The 19,624-nt window shown below is 40.4% G+C and overlaps 1 protein-coding gene across 2 annotated transcripts in view; it reads right to left on the reverse strand.

The window, feature by feature from the left end:
• Ptchd4 (patched domain containing 4) overlaps positions 1-19,624 on the reverse strand; it is a 198,950-nt gene that overhangs the window by 133,167 nt on the left and 46,159 nt on the right. For both annotated transcript variants that reach the window (XM_004847138.4, XM_021259695.2), the window contains exon 2: positions 12,709-13,189. In XM_004847138.4, coding sequence (XP_004847195.2) covers positions 12,709-13,189 — 481 coding nt within the window. The remainder of the gene's footprint in view (positions 1-12,708; positions 13,190-19,624) is intronic.

Consider the following 19,624-nt stretch of genomic DNA (forward strand, 5'->3'; position numbering starts at 1 on the left):
CATCACAGGCCTTCTGAGGAATAATTGGTTACTTTGCATGTCTTGAGAAACTGAAGCCAAGTTAGAGGGTCTATGTAAGCCACTTTGTGGAGAGGTTACCAGATTTGTCAACTAGGTTAATGGGATGCTTACATTGGGAATTGGCTTTTGCCACTGTGCCTTTATAATACAGTTTTTTGACCTGTGAGCCAGACTTGCTAAATCTGTACTACAATGAGGGAGCAGGTAGTTCTGTAATTGAATCTTACTCAGATTTCCCCAGCAACAACAAGCCCTCACTGTCTCCAAGCCTTTGAATTAGATTAACTTGTCTACTGGAGAGAAAATGAAGGTGTCAAGTAAAAATGACACCTCTAGAGCACTTCAAACACTGCCTACAAGAAGTATGTAGATATAATGGTTGATTAAAACACAGCCACCCAGCTAGAAGACACTTTTAGTTCCTCCCAAACTTAGTCTCTCCCTTCCATTTTTCATTTTTCTTTTAGTTCTTTTATTGGTACATTTTAGGTATACAATTCATTTACATTTATCATTGGGTGTTTGTACCTGTACATGAAATATCTTGGTTCTTATTTTTTTTCCTCATTATCTGTGCACCCTTCACCCCCTCCACCCTTCCCTATTTACATAGATTTCATTTTCATTTTTTTTCTTTTCTCATAGTTTTTCCTTTCCCTCTTTTCCTTTACCCTTCCCCTCCCTTCACTCCTTCGTCTTTGGACCTTTTTTCGTATTTCAAATTATCAATTATTCATTTTAATCATTTTAACCCTTGTTTACACTATCAGTTTCTCACACTAGTGAAACTTTTTGGTGTTTACACATGTGTGTCCTATTTATTTCACTTAAGAGTATGGCCTCGATATACATCCATTTAGCTATAAATGACTCTAGTTATTCATTCTTTATGGCTGAGTAGTACTCCATTTTATTAAAAAAACCATATTTTCTTTATCCAGTTTCCAGTTGATGGGCACTTGGGCTGCTTCCAAGCTTTAGCTATTACAAACTGTGCCGCTATGAACATGGGTGCACATATATCATTGTGGTATGATTCTTTCAATTCTTTTGGGAAGATACCCACCAGGGGAATAGCTGGGTCAAATGGGACCTCTAGTACTAGATTAGAAGATGCAGAAACAACTCCAGACATGCTCAGCCACCTCATCTTTGACAAAGGAGCCAACCACCATCATTGGAGGAAAGATAGCCTATTTAATAAATGGTGCTGGAAAAACTGGATTTCAACCTGCCAAAGATTAAAACTAGACCCATACCTATCACTATGCACTAAGCTAAGATCAAAGTGGATTAAAGATATAAATATTAAGACAGGAACACTAAACTTGCTGGAAGATAAGTTAGGTAGAACTCTTGAAGACACTGGCATAGGCAAAGACTTCATAAACAAAACCTCAGCAGCACGGGAACTAGCAGAAAGAATCAACAACTGGAATCTCATCTTATTAAAAAGCTTCTGCACTGCAAAAGAAACCACCAACAGAGCTAAGAGACAACCTACAATGTGGGAAAAAATTTTTAGCAGCTGTACCTCAGACGAAGGACTATGATCTAGAATATATAAAGAATTGAAAAAACATCAGACGCCCCAAATTCAAAGACCCAATTCAAAAATGGGCATCTGAAATGAACAGACATTTCTCAGACAAGGAAGTAAAAGCAGCAAACAAATATATGAAAAAATGTTCAACATCACTCGTCATTCGAGAGATGCAGATGAAAACAACCCTGAGATTCCACTTCACCCCAGAAAGAATGGCTGCTATCAAGAAATCAACCAATAACAAATGCTGGTGGGGGTGTGGGGAGAAAGGAACCCTTCTCCATTGCTGGTGGGAGTGCAGACTGGTGCAACCACTGTGGAAGTCACTATGGAGATACCTCTCCCTTCCATTTTGTTCTAAAGGAGGCAGTATAAAATGGTAGAGGAGTGATGGTTTTTACACTTTAAAAAAATCCATGCCAATTTTTCTTTGAACTAAATCTTTATGGGAAATTGTCATGTAAAAAAATCAGGGTGATCCTTTGGTCAGCAGCTGAGAGAACATCTAGTACCCCTGCTACCTCAACCCTTCTCAGACCTTGCAGAGCCACTGCACATCCCAAAGAACCCCCAGGGCAGAGTCTGAGAACAGCTCAAGGTACCTTCGAGGAAAAGTCAAGAAATACAGACTCTGATCCTGGTTCAGAACAGCCTTGGAAATACGGTTCTGATAACTACTTGCTCAAGTAATGGAAACAGCTGCCCTATTTACTTATTGGTTAGTAAGGAATCAATTCTCATGATGAAGTGGCCATTTAAATACTTCCAAGTACACAAGAAAGCAGCAAAGAGAAGATACAACTTTTAAACACTCATATTTGAAAATCAAAAAATTCACTCCTCACCTGATCACTTTCAAAGTCTTTGTGGAAAAGCCACTGCTCTGAAGTTCTTGAAAGAGTATGTACAATTTCGTACTCAGATTTATATTCACTACATAAAGAAACCTTGCTGTGAACTAGTAAATGATAAGCTATTATTTCATGCTAATTAAGCTTTAATTATACTTATTCGGGAAATAAATAATATTTCACCATCATTAAATCATTAAGCACATCAATATTATTTGCCAAGCACTGTGACACTACAGTAATGTATATAACCTTGCCTTGACACTTGACCATAATAGGAACAGGAGAGGACAGGACAGAATCACAGAAAGGGCATCATCTGTCAGTTGCCATTATGCATTACAACGAGTCTTTCTTAGGTTCATCCCAGTCTCTCTCCAGAACCCACAAGTGACGCAGGTTTCAGGCATCTCTTTCTTTGAGATCTTTTTGAGATAGTTTCTAGTTTTTGGTTGATGAAGAGAGTCATGTTCTTTGTGTCCTCCCACACATATTTTATTTTTGTTCTGCTTAAAAGCAGTCTGATCCAATATCATACCCCATTCTTTCTGGTAAAATTACATTCTTTTCTTTCCTGCCATGGTTCTTGTCATTCACTAATATGGCTATCCTCTACTGATATCTTTCCTTATGTTATCTCAAATACTATTGGTGAATATTCTTAACTAATACAGTACTGACATATTATTAAACATAGTATTAAGTTTAGGATGTTATACTTTAAATAGAAACACCCACCCTAAATGGCACTGCTGTGGACTATTAAATGGAGGATGAACTCATTTCCCTGCTTGCTTAGCATTCAATCCTGATTTACCATCTGATTCAAGATGTAAACCAAAAGACAGCATATATTGAATGGCATACAGCATATTTACACATCTTTCTATTTAAAAAGTCTAAGCTGACATATCAACTACTCTTGAGATAAACATGATCACCAAAATAAATCCATATGCTTCTCACTCTGAGTAAAATCATGTTATGTAACAGTAGTTGTTCTCATTTCTAAACTCTATTCAGCACTTAAGGATGCTCACTACCAGTCAAATATGTGAGAGATAGAGGCAGATTTCATAGATAATGCCGAACCTATACTAATGTTGGGCAGCGCTATACAACAAAAAGTACATACTAGTAAATGCTACCACAAATGTTCAACATGAACTTCAACATCTTACTCATTCTGCCAAGTTCTCTTCCTTTTTTACTTCCTTCAAAAGGTGTACCAAAAAAATTAGTGAGACAATGCCTTAACTCGTTTAAAAGCTCTGACTCTGGAAGTCTATGTCAAAGCTACAAAAGAAGAACACAGATCAATATAAGGAAATCAAAATAGAAGAAACAAATAGGGAATATTAAAACATCTCACTGAAAAACAATGAAAGACAGGACTTTTCTTGTCCTAAGAACTCTATCAATATGAAAGCTATGGAGAAGTTATGTTTGATAAATGCTTATTACCAGGGTGGTTTTAGACAATTGAAGAGATACCAAGGAGACTATATTCTAGCCCATGAAGAGTTGAAATATAGACCAGGCGCTCTGTAGCACAAGTTTCAAATGCATGATGCAATGGTTAAAGAATAAAAATGGAAGAGATGGCATGGCACAATCAGTCCAATTTCTTCATCTAATGGCCAAGTGAGGAAAAGGAGGCCTCGAAACAAGTCATCTAGCAGCTAATAGGTGGAACCTGGTTGGACTCCATGTCTTCTGGCTCCAAGCCCCTAAGCATAGGGACATTTTCACATCATCAGCCAGCATCTCTCAGAGGAGATAATTGCATACCACGAGAAGCAGCATGACTGCAATTAACATGGCTGAGAAATAGCTTCAACTAAACACTCTTCTTGCTGTAATAAGGTCCTCTCTCTCCCTCTAGCAATGGAGTTATTTTGGGAAGAATTTGGATGCATTTAATGACCCTAAGTAAAACAGGCCCTGTTGCAACATCAACTTACTGGGAAATTTTCCAGTACAATAACATAATCATTAAAAACCTTTAGTCAATCGAGTCTTAGAGATTCCACTATGTGCAAAACATTGTTAGGGAAATAAAAGTGTATAAGAAGCAAAACTTTTTTTCTATGTCCCTGGCAACAGAGCCCTTTCTTAACTTCACTCCCAGAAGGGTGGAGGGGAACCTACCAGTGCTTCTGAGGGTTTCTTCAGCTGCCTTCCTTATCAATAAATCCCTACCTGACCCCGTTACATCTTTAAGACATCAGTCCAAGGAAATTTCTCAACAGAGTTTTAAAAAATATTGACTGTGGCCCATGTTAGGAAACATATTTAACATCTTGATCTATTGTACTGCTATTTATTAAACTGAGGCAGAGTTGAACACAACACTTTACTGTGTGCAACCCCTCCTGATATTTCCCACTCCCATCTATTCTTTTTTCTTTTTCTTATATAAATGCTGGCTATGACACATTATATTGACTCAGTAATTCTCTAATAGGTCACAACCCTCTTGAGAAACTTAATCACACATGCATTCATTGAGTGTTTACTCTGTATGGGTACTGTTTGAAGTACTGGAAACTGTGGTGAAGGCAACAGTAAATGTGTGTTCTTGTGGCATTTGCGTTCTATCGAGGGGAGGCACATAAAGGGCAAGTTGAAAAGTGAAATGTATCTTAGACAATCATGAGCTCTCAGGAGAAATCTGAAGCAGGGAGGGAGAAAGGAGGTGCCGGTGAAGCACTTGGGGTTTGAGAAGTTGTCCAGGGACATCCCCACTACCAAGGTGACATATGTGAAGACCTGGGGGAGGTAAAGAGCCAAGTCAGAAAGAGAGAGCGGTAAACCTGAGGGTGGGATGGGTGGGCCTTGGAGTCACTGAATCTTCATGTCTCTTCCTTTTCTTTAGAGGGGGAAGCCCTTGATGGGACCATTCTTCCTACTGTCATACATCTCTCCTCAAAGAGCAGTGGTAAAGGCCCCTGAGATCCAGGACTTTACACGGGACTCTAGTTCCTGTACAGATCTATACATTTTCTCATCCTTCTAACCTCCTAAACTAGTGTCCTCTGGGAGTCATTCTGTCATCATCAAGGTTCCCTGCTTCCAAAATCTCTCTCCAAGTGTCATCTTTACCTTTTTGCTCTAACGAAAACTTGCTGCTCCTTGCATACTCTGCACTCGAGTCCTCTCCAGTGGAGGTTATATTATTCTCCCAACGTTCTCATTCTACGGAACTGAGAGTGTTATAGATGTTGTGTTTGATTCTCACAGGAGGTCACAGATATTATTTCTTTATCACCCATTTCTTTAACACCCACACTTCGAAGTGTTAATCACAAACTGTGCAAATGGCTCCTCTTCCTTCTGCATTCATAGACAGACTTCAGGGTCAGTTTCTCCATTTTCTCAAGATTTAACATGCAATTCACTATGTCTGTGGCTGTCACAACAACACTCATGAGTTTTGACGATTTCAAATTCCACGTGGAAAATTCATTCTCTACTCAGGCCTCCTGGACTTTTGAAATTCTAATGTTCTCAAACTTTCCATTTGTGTCTCACACCAATATCAAATTATAGCCTTCTTGACTAGAACAATCCCTTCTCAACCTGTAGATGAGGCACATCTAGACCCCAACTTGTCTTTCTAGCTCACTCACTGTACAGCCAACTACATCTCCAGAGACAGCCAGGGTGGTGGCTCCCTTCCACATGCTCCTCTGCAGTGGAACCCTGCCATGCTCCTATCAAGAGGTGGAGCCCTGCTGTCTACTCCTAGAACCTGGTACACAGCCAGCAGAACATGGCTGCTCATTGCTGTGGGATGCCTTTGTCTGGGCGAGCCTGGAAACCTCTGCTTACTACCTTCCTGTGGCACCCAGAGCCACTATATAAACCACCTGACTTCTCTGTGACCACCACGGCCACATTAGCTACTCTGTTCTACAGTGCAAACTGTTACTGTCCCTCAGAGATCCCAGCCTTGGCACCAGTCATGGGAGCAAAGAAGCCACTGTGAAAGTGGTTTCTGTAGCCCCTGCTGTCCAGCCCTAACATTCAAGTCACCTTTGGCCACTACAGTGGTCTCTGCTGAGATTTCAGGCATCATAGAGGTTAGGCTTAGAAGTGAGACGAGTGGGTGCTACTGTGCCTTTTCTCAATTACTGAGGCACAGAATCCATGTACATAGTGAAGTGGCTGTTACGACTAGGCTTTGTGATACTTGCCATACACCATAAATGACTAGAACAGATGCCAATCCTTGGCCCCACAAAGAATCATGCTTGGCATCAGTTTTCTACCGTGGTGATGATGGGGGCAAGCTTATCATTTCATGTATTACTTTGCTTCATTTATGTGGAACAGACCATCAATGCTCATAAAATAATCTCTTTTTCTCTTAAATGTTCTACATTTCCTTTCTGTCACTTATGCCCATGTGACTAGTTAGAACCAGTAGAATGCTATGATGCTTCTAGACCAAGGTAGTTATGAGCAGATGTGCGTCCTCTAATTGCTCTCTTCCGTGTATATGACACAAGAACAGACTCGAAGGAGGCACAGATGTAAGATGGAGCCTGCTGGCTGTCTGCATCTCTGCCTGAAGAGAGTTATGGAGGACAGCATCCTATCCTGCCCCATACCAACTGCAGAGTGAGCAAGAAATGCATCATTATTGTGTTAATTAGATTTATGGCATTAATTGTTGCCGCAAAATACTCTTGCTGACCCTGACTAGTACAATTTTCATGATCTATTATTACAGTCATTCTTTTGCATATTTTGTAAACTCATTTTTTTCCAGTTTTTTCCCTAATTAAATTTAACTTAATGCCTACTCAACTCCTCCACCTAGCTATTTGTGGCTTGAGATTTTAAAATAAATAGTAACTTTGCTTGCTGATTTATTTTTTTTAACTCATAAACACAAACTGCAAGTGGATCATTAGTGCTTTCCGGTTATTCTAAATTTTCTTGTTCTATCCAGTCTCCAATTTCCAAGGGACTCTTTCACACTTCCTTTATTCTCCCAAAATTAACACTTTCCCTAGGTTTATTCTCAGCTGTTGTGTTGTTTTGTATTTTACTGGCAAAGCTGAAGCCACAGCAGTTTCTACATGCCCCACGCCTCCATGCACCAATCTGTCCCCATCTGCCTTTCCTTTCCTTGTGGCAGGTGAACCGTCTGCTCTTATGTAAAGCCAACAATCCCTCTTGTTCTCTAACAGTCCCTTCTACTCCATGATGTCACTTCTGCCATTTCTACTCCATGATTTCACTTCTGCCCCCTCTCTCCTTTACTACAAAGTTTCTCTTTCCCTGTACATTTCTACCATCATACAAGTATTATTAATTTCTCTTCGATGCAACACTCCTTGTAGGAATTATCTTTACTCTCTACTTCCTCTCCTCCAAGCTCCACTGACCCTTTTGCAATGACCCTCTTGCTCTCCACATTCCCCCAAGTATCTCTCATTGAAGTCACTGTTGACCTTTATACTGCTAAATCAAATGGCCACTCGGCAGTTCTCATTGGAGACAATTTATTAGCAGTCTTTGGGACAAATGATCTCCCGCTCTTCTGTGAATCAGCTGGGTTTGCTTGGGAACATTAGCCTCTTCTGGTTCATGCGCTCCCTGGTTGCCTGATTCCGCTTAGTGTTACTTTCCGAATCATTTTCATCTTCCTAGCTTCTGAGTACTGGAATGCTCCAGGGCTCAAATTGCAGACTTCAATTTCCCATCTATGTTAATCTTTCTGGTTGTTCTGATGAGATTCCATGGCTCTCAATCTCAGCTGAGCAGATGTGAGTCTCAGATTTCTACCTCCAGCTCTGACTTGTAGATTTTCCCTCTGAAACTGATTTACATACTATCTTACTTAGCTCACTCCACATTTCTATATTTTGATGCCAAACAGGTTCCTTTAACTTAGCAGACCCAAAACTGAACTTTGGAATTCCCTCTCCTGCCCAACACAGTTCCTTCCTCCCATGCCCTGTCTGCTACCAGAAATAGCAACTGTGCTCCACCAGGCACTGGATTCCCCGAGCTACGTTATCTGTGACTCCACTTTCTCCTACACACCATATCCAGGCCTTCAGCAAATCCTGTCAAGTCTATTTCCATATATACATCCTCAGTCTAATCTCTTTTCTCCACCTTCACTGCTCCCATGCTGTTATGCCATCATTATAGCCTAGCAGAATTTGCAATCATTTCTTTTTTGCTATATTTTACTACTGCATGTTAATATTATGTGATGTTGGAGCTTATTTTGGAAAGTTGATTCATGCATTTAAACTATCTTAGCCCATTTCAATTCCATCTCTCCCTTTTCCTTTTCTTTTTTACTCTACTTCTCCCCATCCTTGTCAGAAGTCTACCTCCTGGTTTCCCATCCTCTCCTCTTTATTTTAATGACTTATTAATTTATTTTTAAATTTCTCATATATGAGAAAACATGCAATATTTACCTTTCTGAATCTGCTTAATTTCACTTAACCTGATGGTTTCTAATTCCATCCACTTTCCTGCAAATGCATGATTTCATCCTTTAGTGCTAATATTCTATTGTGTGTACATACCACAGTTTCTTTATCCATTCATGTGTCAGCGGACATCTAGGGCAATAATTTCTTAGTCACCCTATAAAACATTCTTTCCCTATTGCAGACTAATTAACATAATGTAACCAAAGATGCCTTTAAAGTAGAAGTCAGAATACACTTTCCTGTCTCACCGTGCTTCTGATAGTTTTCTGTCTCATCCAGATGGACACCTGAAGCTCTCATTTCTTGCAACCCACATGCCTGGCCCCATTCTACTTCCAACCCTCAGACAGTTGCCCAGTCTACTGTAGCCCTGCTCTCTTTTCCTCCTCAGTTTCCCTGGGGATCTCCATCTCAGTCTTTGCATGTGTACTTTCTGCGGCCAGAGAGTCTTTCTTCAGATTGCTCCACCGCTCCTCTTTCCCCTTATTCAGCTCTCTGCTTCAATTTTATTTTTCTGAAAGGCTAATGTTTTGCTCTTGATCTCCTATCCTGCTTTTGTCTTATGCTTCCCATCACACAGCAACAATAGAACATGGTTTAATTCTATTTGTATGTTAGCGTCTTACTCCTCCCTCTTCAGTCCCAAATTGTAAACAACCATGAAAGCAACTTGATTAGCTTGGTCCAAAACCCAGAATTCCTTGAACAGAGTTGGTGTTTAATAAATATGTGAATCAGTTAATAAGTACATGAAGATGGGGTTCGGGTAAAGAGGAGTGAAACTCTATCTGGAAACTCTGAGATCACCTGCAAAGCCAGTCATCTGTGTGTGCCCGGGATGAGACTCACAGCATGCAATGCAAGCTCAGAATGGACAGAGAAGAACAAGAGGGGGCCCTGGTTCCCAGTGCTCTGGCTGCTACCTACAGAAGACTGTATGGTGCAGCGTGGGTCAGCCTGGTCCCTGTGTGCACTCTTAGCCCGAATTCCTCCTGCATACAGGAAGCACATCCACCGAGGGCACATGAGGTGAGAATTAAAAAGGCTGGCAATGAGCTGGAAATTAAATTAGTGGCATTCTCCTTGCTTTATGTTCCAATAAAGAAAGGAGGTTAGGCTGGAGCTAAAAGAAGTCATTTCAAGTCATTTGAAATTTTTATTCTAATTCTAGATTTAACTCTAACTAATTTTCTAGAGAGACTATGTATACCTATAATCACCTTCTTTCCTAAACCCAAACCTAGAATATATACTTTGACAAATATAAATTTACTTCAGGGAACACTGGGACAAAGTCTAAAAATTGGCCCTGGCATTAAAAATGTAGGCTATTTATTCACAGTGTATACGTCTCTGAAATGGCGTTAAAATATTAACTGGATGAGTGGCCCGAGAGCAGAGCAGGGAGTGAGTGGGGAGGGTAGACAGGGGCTAAGGCAAGGCAGCTGTGCTGGTTCAGTTTGTGCTAATGAGGGTGAAGGGTTCCAGTCCTGGCACACGGCATAGCACACGTTCACCCCCTCAGCAACATCTTCATAGGAATGGAGGATTGAAACAGGTTAACACAAAGAGCTTCCTTTACATCGAGCTGACTTTATGTAGCTTATCATGACACAGATGCCAATTCACCAAAGGACTGGTCTCAACCGTGTCACGGGTACCACCTGCAGTTACGGCAGACACACATTTTTCAAGCTCAATTTGTTTGTGTTTTTCATCACATTCTGTCTCCCTGTCTTCACTGAGCTTGTGTGTCTGAGGCTCTGAGTGCAAGGCTTTGGTTTTTTCCTAATGTCTTTGTTTCTTTCAGATTAGAAGGCAACAAAAGAATTTAGAGATTAGAGGTTTGAGGCTAATATACACCCTAACAATTTTTATAAAGAAATGATTAAATTCTAACTTCAATAAAACCATGAAATGAATACAATTCATTTAAATTCAAAATGTCAGGGTGAGCAGTCCATAGTCTCCATTTTGTATATGAAGAGCTGAGCAAAGGAACAATACACAACTGCTCAGTGCAACACAAAGTTGCAATAAAAACTGAGATTAAAACCCAGGCTTTCTAACCCTGGGAGCATTCCTTCTACCTCACCAGTTCTCAGGCTCCTGATCTTTACTACTGGAACCATTTTGTAGACAAAACAAAGCACAAAACAAACTCCCTGTTGGTAGATCAAAAATCTTAAGGATCTTTCATTGTGATGATTTCAGGACGTAACAGAAACGTTCCTTTCAGAATGGCAGGCACACTGAGGAGTAACCATGAGTCAGGCTTCCTACCCTGTCCAGGGTGGACTATGGATTGTAAAGGGCCGTGGGAGAGGAGCAAAGTGCGTGTTGCAGGGTCAGGGATTTTTTATTCACTGTGGTGTTAGGTGTTCTTGTTCTTTGTTTATAGAGTAAGAACAACACTGTGACCTGTGGAGGCAGTGTATCAACCCAGCACTGGTAGAGTAGTGTTTTTACTAATTTGCACAGAATATATAATTCTTTTCCTGAAAAATCTGCCCTTTACTTCATTAGTTTTAGAAGGATCCCCAATGGGCTCCTAGAGTTCAGTTTGTGAACCTTGAGAAACCACATTTCCTTTGTGATCACACTGCAATTCTTACAACTCTTATCATCTCAAGTTATGAGTCTGAATCTAAAAAACATAACAAGTATAAATGGTTCAAATCCTGTCTCCTCTTTTCAGGCTTGTGCCACGGCACCCAGCTGACAAAAATTAACTTAATAATTGGGCCACGATGTTTCAGAGAAAGAAGCCTACCCCAGCACCCACTGGACAAACCCTCTCTGTGCTTTCATTCCCCAAAATGTTTGAGAAGGTGATTAAAAGAGAGGGGAGGGGGCCTGCATCACCTAGACTCTTCTGACCACAGGCCAGCATCTTTTCTTCATTTAATAATAAAAACTAATTTACAACTAATGTGAAGCTGAGCAGTCACGGTGATTACCGAAACTCCCTTGCTTGTTTCTGCTCACCACCTGCTCATTTCCAAGTCAGCAAATGGCTCTCACACCACACCACACAGCACCTCTGAAGCACCATTGATGTCAGCATGACCTCCTCCATGTCCCTGCTGAGTCCTCACTCACTTCTGTTCTCAGACTTCATCTTCTGTTTCACAAGAACACACACACACAGGACACATACACAGTCTTTATGTATTCTTGGGAGGTCATTGATGTACGACTGGGAGAAAATCCACAAGAGTGAGTAATTTTCACCGGGGATGATCATGAGCTATTTTCCTGAGAGGTGAATAAAATTGGAGGTTATATGTAAGTGGCAGCAGGGAGATTGCACCTCACGTAGAAGCAGGGGAATGGAGAGCATCCCGTGCAAAAGCTTTGAGATGAAACATTCAGGGCAGACTTGGGAAGTTCTTTGAGACCAGGATATATCAAGGGTTCTAAGAAATGGCTTCCCAGGACAATCGTTCTTCACTGCCACCAATGAGGGTGCCATTAATATGAGACACCAAGTTATATTTGAAACAGGTCTGGTATCTCCTCAATTCTGTCTCCCATGGTCCCTGGCCTACAATTTTTGAGGAAACTGTGTAAAGAACTCCAATGTTGTATAAATTTAAAATCATTTGCCAGAGTTAAATGAAAGGGGAAAATGGTGTGGTCTTTCCATAATTCCCGGAAAGGCACAATATGGCAAAACAGACACAGTCCCAAGAAACATTTTACATCATCACACAGACATGCCAGTGCAAAATTAAAACCAATTTCCACCTGAGAATTCAAGAAATATACTACCTTGCCCCCAAACTGCAAGAATCCGATTACCACAAGGATGGATAGTTACCCATGGCGAAGAACGGGATTCCCAGCAGGGTGGAGTTGTACTTCCCGTCCGTGATGAAGAAGATCCCGGCTGCCGTGACCAGGGAGATGCACACGGTGAGCACCCCCAGCAGGCCCAGGAAGGGCTTGCTGCGCAAACAGTCCTTCATGGAGCTGGACAGCGTGGCTGTGGTCAGGATTAACACGAGGCTCACCAGCACCTTGCTTCTGGCGAGGATGCTGGTCTTATGGAAGTCTCTCCAGAGGCTGAAGGATGCGAGAGGGTAGAGCTGGAGGTCTTGGTGCTCCTCCTGGAGCTTCCTCACGAGCTTACAGAACTCATTCTCCCACTTCTCCCCTATGAGGTCTTGGGTGGCAGAGCTATAGGTCTGGAGGTAGTAGGTGATTTGAATGGCTCTGGCAGACTTGACCCGCTGGTCTTTGCTGTTGGGCACTTCCACTACCCCGCCCAGCTGATGTCCAATGAAACTGTTCCTCCCATCCTTGAAAACATGAAAAGGGGAGACTTAAGTTACCAGAAGGATGCACATTCCAGGAGCAGTTTCTTACTCTAAGTAAAGGAGCACAAGAAAGGCAAAGGTGGATGCCAGAAACTCAGAACTGATGTGGGTGGAGAGGCAAATCAGGAGTTCATATAATCAACCTGGCACAGCAATATGGGTCACCATGTATGATAATCTGGGTTAGAAAAGGTGCAAAGAGTACCAAAGAGCTACACGAGACTCACCGCATGCATAGGCAAACGTTCACAACTATTTTGTGTTCTCCAAACACCCTCACTGCAACCATTTCCTTCTGTACCAATCTATTACAGCTCTTAAATACAGGTCAAGCTTATGATTCAGGGAAGCATGGTGTGACCTAACATCACTTCAAAAATTAAAGTGACTAACTGGATAAAGAAGATGTGGTTTTTTAAAAAAAAATAAAATGGAGTACTACTCAGCCATAAAGAATGAGAAACTAGAGACATTTATAGCTAAATGGATGCACACTGAGGCCACACTCTTAAGTGAAATAAATAGGACACTCATGTGTAAATACTGAATAGTTTCTCTAGTGTAAGAACCTGAAAGTGTAAATAAGGATTAAAATGATTAAAATGAATAATTGATAATTTGAAATAGGAAGAAAAGGTCCAAAGGGGTAGGGGAAGTGGGAGGGGAAGGGGAAAGGAAAAATTATAAGAAAAGGAAAAAATGGAAATGAAGTCTATGTAAATAGGGAAGGGTGGAGAGGGTGAGGGGCCCACAGGTAATGGGGAAAAAATAAGAACCAAGATACATCATGTACAGGTACAAGCACCCAATGATAAATGTAAATGTATTGCATACCTAAAATGTACCATTAAAGAATTTAAGGAAAAAAATTAAAATGACTAAATAATTCTTTTCTATAAATGTATGTTAAACTTTCTGGACAGAGCAGTGGACAAGGGTAACTGCAGGGGGAGTTTCATGGGACCATCAGGCATATGGTAAATACATGAAGTAATTGTGGGCTTGCTTAATCCAGACACCTAAGTCTGAGGTATTTATATTTGTTTCTTTTTTTCCCATTAAGTAAGTTTATTGGTACATTTTAGGTATACAATACAGTTACATTCATCACTGGGAGCTTGTACCTTTACATGATGTAAGTGATGTATCTTGGTTCTTATTTTTTTTCCCATTCCCCTGCCCTCCCTACAATCTCTGCCCTTCCCTATTTACAAAGACTTTTGTTTCTATTTTTTTCTTTTCTCATATTTTTACCTTTCCATTCTTTCCTTTCCCCTACCTCTCTCACTTCCCCTACCCCCTTAGACCTTTTCTTCCTATTTCACATTATCAATTATACATTTTGATCCTTAGTTACATTTTTACTTTCTCACACCACAGAAACTATATGTATTCTTGATATCCACCAAAGCATCCTAATATTTGAATGTGTTGCAAATACAAAAAAGTTTAAAGTTTATGGAGAGTGCAAATGCTGTTACTAGAATCATCAAGAATTGAAAAAAAGAAATTTTATGCCCTAATACTCATTTGTCTCTAGATGTTAAATAATTGCAGTCATTCTAATTAACTCAACCTGACCAATTGCCAATGAACAATATCTTTCTTAAGAAGAATCTGATTTAAGGATCCTCCCCCCTTGATGTTACCCTCCACTTTCATGGGATCTTTGTAATCTCATCTCTCTTATAAAAATCAAACAAAGTTTGGTTCCACGTTCCCAGTGTTCTCTCTTACTGAAGCCCTGAGGATGCTCCAATGAGCTCCCAAGGGAAGGAGGTACACTTTGGGGAGGAGGTGGGAATCCTGCCCAGAGCTGAGAGAGAGAGATCGTGCAGTACACATTGTTCTTGACCAGTGGACCCACACTGCTCCCTCCTCAGGCTTGTTTATTTTTATTTGAAGCTTGGTATAATTTTTGTCTCTTCCTCTCCCCCTCTGCTCCACCTCTTCTGGGCTCTGTTCCTATTCTTTGAACATCGAGTTGATTTCCATCTCAAGGTCTCTGAGTCTGTGGCTCCTTCTGCTGGAATAATTTCCTACACTCTTCTATGGCCAGCACCACTTCCTTCCATGGAGGTCTCAGCTTTAAAGAAACCATTGGCACCATACAATCTAAACCAGACCACTGCTTCCCTGCAACCTTTCTACTTCTCAGTTCTATTTTGTGTTCTCCTTGTTAATGATTTTTTATCTGAAATGGTCTTACTTAATAATTTAACCACTTCTCTTTGTCTTTGCTGGAACATGCAGTGCAGAGGACCGTACTATTGATTACGCCCAAAGCAGGCTGTGAAGAGTTAACCCCACAATTGGCTTGTTTATAGAAATGAGTTCGGCTGAAGCCTACGTGCCAAGGTCAGAGTCACTTGCACCCAAATTCTGTTCCCACGACTAAAACCTCCTGACTAGAAGACCATGTTCTAATTACAACCATATATTTTGTCTATTCTGTTCCTAGTTTGAGAATGCTTTCTCTTGTCCTTTCTGAGCCTTGTTTACATTAATTTCCATAGAAACCACACATCACCTTTACCCCAATTGATTGCCAATAAAAGTCAGTGCCTAGGACTGACCAGAGCCTTTGTCGGTTATACCAGAGTTGGTCATCCTGGCACCCACTTTCTCTCTCTTAGTTGTGTCTCTTAGTGTATTTTTTTCTCAGGCCTGCATCACACACTGGGCAGGTGGGGGTTAGAGACTGCAGTATTGAGAGCCAGCCTTCCCTGTTTTGCTAATAACTTCCCTGTATGGTACCTGGAACAAGCCTGCTCTATAATAAACACTTCATCTTTGTTAGCTGAGTGAATTACCTTAAATGTAAATTACTAATCATTGGTGTTTTTAAGGGACAGCTTCACTAAGATCAGGAAATGTAAGACATACGTTTACCTATTTTTCAATCTGCTTAGTCTCATGTAACATTTCCCCAAAACATGTTCCTGTTCCATTTTCACCATGTACCAGACATGTGCAGCAAGGCATTTGACAGAGGGGGACACGGGATGTGATGGAGAAAGGAAGTGCATTGCTCGTGGCCCCAGGACCTAGCATGGGAGATGAGGTTCACGGAGCTAAGGGGAGGGCTGGGGCGTGGGGCTGAGGGGGGTGGGGCTGTTCAGGAACAAGAATGCCCTGGTAAGTTCTGGGGCTTCTTTGTCCTCAACACAAAAATCACTGGTGGGCTCAGGGGAGAAATACTTGATTTCCTTTTTGGAGTGCTTGCTCACATTGAACTGGGAAAACAGATTTAGGGAGAAGGGGTCCCTCCAAAATAAAGGGCTTCGTGAGAAAGCCCCTGCAGTATTTCAGGTTCTTGATGCAGCATAAGAAACTGTCAGAGCGGCAGTCTCTGGTAGGCAAATTGTTTCAAGGTGAATCAATAAAACTGCAGGTCATGATGCTATCTCATGGCCATAAAGCATCTCACTACGTTTTCGCTCCAGCAGTAGTAATGCTGCAAAAACAGTCTTGGGTTCTCCAGCTTTTATTTAGTCTGAGGTTACTATTTTGTGTCATTACTTTGTAGCTTTTACAGTTACTCTCATCCAGTCCACACCTAAACAGTGAAAAGAAAATTAAACTCTCAGAGATAAGATCAAAGAATAAAATTTTAAAGATAGGAGAGGATGGATACATTAATATAATGGATAACTGTGCAGAAAAAAATTGCCTGATGATGCTTGACATTATAAGATGCAAGTCTAATATCTGCTCAATATAGAGGCTAGATTAAAATTTGGGTATTTTTCTATGGCTGCAAGACATTTGGCAGCACAGCTATCCAAGGCAATTGTAATTCGGATTTCATTGATTTTGTGAGGTAGGTACTACAAGGATATCGGGAACTTTTATTTTTTTTATTTTTATTTATTTATTTATTTTGGTACCGGGGATCAAACTTGGGTCCTTGCTCTTGTGCAGCAGGCGGTGAAACCACTGAGCTAAGTCCCCAGCCCTTATTGGGAACTTTTAGATGGTCAGTTGTCTTTTATTACTGAAAAATAAAATGTTTTCTGTATAACAGATGGTGACATTTCTAAAGGAACAGTAAAGTTTTGTTTGTTTGAACAAGATTTTTCGTTGTATTTGTTTCCTAACTGACATCTCTTTGTTTCATTCCCAGTGTTGGGCAGATACACAAACTAGGATTAAATGCAACCATCAGTTTTCTTGATTTTTTATCCCAGGGTTTTTTATGTAGTAGAAATAACCAAATAATGAAAAAGCAAGTTCCTACATGGTATTCATTTAAAACAAATCAGAATTCATTTTCAAAATGAAGACTTTAAAGCATTAAAATGCCCTTAAATAAAGTATGAATTGAATTTCTTTTGTCATATTACTAAGCTGGGAAAGTGTGGTGGTATATTTCAGAGGGTTTTTTCCCAAAGAGAATGGTTAAAAAACACAAAGCTTCTGTGCTACTGAAATGAAATAAAAACTTTCGTCAACCAGAATATGAAATGAGCTTAACAAAGCACTTCAGCAAATCAATGAACTGAGACGTGGTTGGACTTTTTTTTTTTTTTTTTAACATATATGGCCAGCTGGGTGCCAAGACTTGGCAAGATGCCAAGGGAGCACTGAGAAGGAGTCACCTTCTTATGAGGGGCTAAGAAGGCCCTGGAGCATGAGTCCAGGGTTATTCAAGGGAAGAGGAGGGCTTGGTGGGTGCACAGGAAGAGGAAGGGTCCCCGGAAGGGAATACCTTGCACAGGCCTGGCTGAGAGAGTGGATGTGTTGTCCTCCTGGGACTTTGAGCATAAGTGGAGACTAGTGTTTCGGGTGGTGTTGGTGTAGGGATTGGAATGGGTCTTGTGTGTGAAGATTCATTTATTCAAAAGTGCTCTTTGGCTGTAGTGTGAAAATTGAACTTCTGGTAGACCTTGAGGATGGAAATGGGCGCTAGAGAAGGGCATGCCACATACATATATACATATATATATATATACAGACATATATTCACATATATGTACATATTCACACAAGTACATGGGTCCTCATGTGGTTCTTTGTAATGTGTATACATACACGTAACCTTTTGCACAGATTTCTCCAAAGCAAGTTTTACCTAACAGTGTATGAGCATTAAAAAGATATTTTCATATCTTGTGGAATGCACACTATTCTGAAAATAAAATTTCCCCACACCTGGGCTTTTTCCAAAGTAGTGCTTCTTCTGGGGTGCTAGAGGCATCTTGGGAAAAAATTTCTTCTCAGAGGGGTGAGAGTTGCTGGAGGTGAGAGGGCTCATTCCAATGACTGCCACCATTCTAATAAATGACAACAAATATCTGCATTGAGTATCTGCAGAGGTGGATTGCTAGTCTCATTGTAGAAAAGAAGACAAAGACAAATAAAGGGAAGAAAATTTCTTCTAAGGAAGATTTTATACTTCTGTTGTAGAAATAAATCACTATTATCTCATTAAAGAAAATAATATAGTAAGTGTGTTTGTGGAATGGACAGAGGGTAGGATATAGGAGGGATGAATTAGTGATGATATCTAACCTAATTTCACTTAGCAGGCGGTGGGGCAGGGGGAGGGATCAAGAACAGGACTACCTTATTCTCAGGCTCAAGTTCTAAGCAATCTGCTGCTAAATTATGACAGTCTGACCTTCTCCACCATAGATTGTGTGGTTTTCCCCACTGAGACATAATGAGGTATTCAATGTAAAGTCACAGCAGATTGCTGGCTTGCTAAGAACAAGGTAAAATACTAACTCAACCCATCAGCTGATCCAATCTTGCTGTGCGATAAATGGTGTTTACCTCTCGAAGAAAAGAGGATGGGAAGTTGGTGGGTCAGTATCAGTCTCTGTTTTGAGCTGGAGTTCTGAATAGGCCCTCCTGCTGTTCTAACTTTTGCCTTTGTATCTTTCTATCCTAGGCATTTTATTCTTTAATTTGATTAACAAAGGTCAAAGCATATGGCCAATTGATATCTTTTTTTAAGTACAGAATTTGCTATGCATATAGCACTACACTACGTGAAATACATTTTTTTTCTGGAATTATCCGGATAGCTGTAATCACAGAAGTATAGATTATAAAGTTGAATAAAATTCCAGGAAACGTGCCACTGATTTATGTCATTTGGAAGTAGCACTTACATTTTTGAATTTCATTTTTCTAATTCTTATTTTGCTTTGCTTTCTAAGATTATATCAAACTTTCACTCAAAGGGACCTCTTCTGATAATTAATACATGCTGTCTTTTATCATTGTTATCTAAGTGCCTGTTTTAAATCCCAACTACTAAGTTCATTAATGATGAGGAATGAAGATGGTATCTTTTTCACGATAAAGGAAGTGAATATGGGAAATGCAGAGGAATGGAAATGTTAGGAAACAATGTGAAATCCATAGTGTATTGTGAGAGTCTTTATGTGTAGTTCTGAGTTTAGCTGA

This window comes from Heterocephalus glaber, unplaced genomic scaffold (assembly GCF_053883595.1).
Source record: "Heterocephalus glaber isolate CG9 unplaced genomic scaffold, H.glaber_assembly_v1.0 deba00001497, whole genome shotgun sequence".
Taxonomy (NCBI): Eukaryota; Metazoa; Chordata; class Mammalia; order Rodentia; family Bathyergidae; genus Heterocephalus; species Heterocephalus glaber.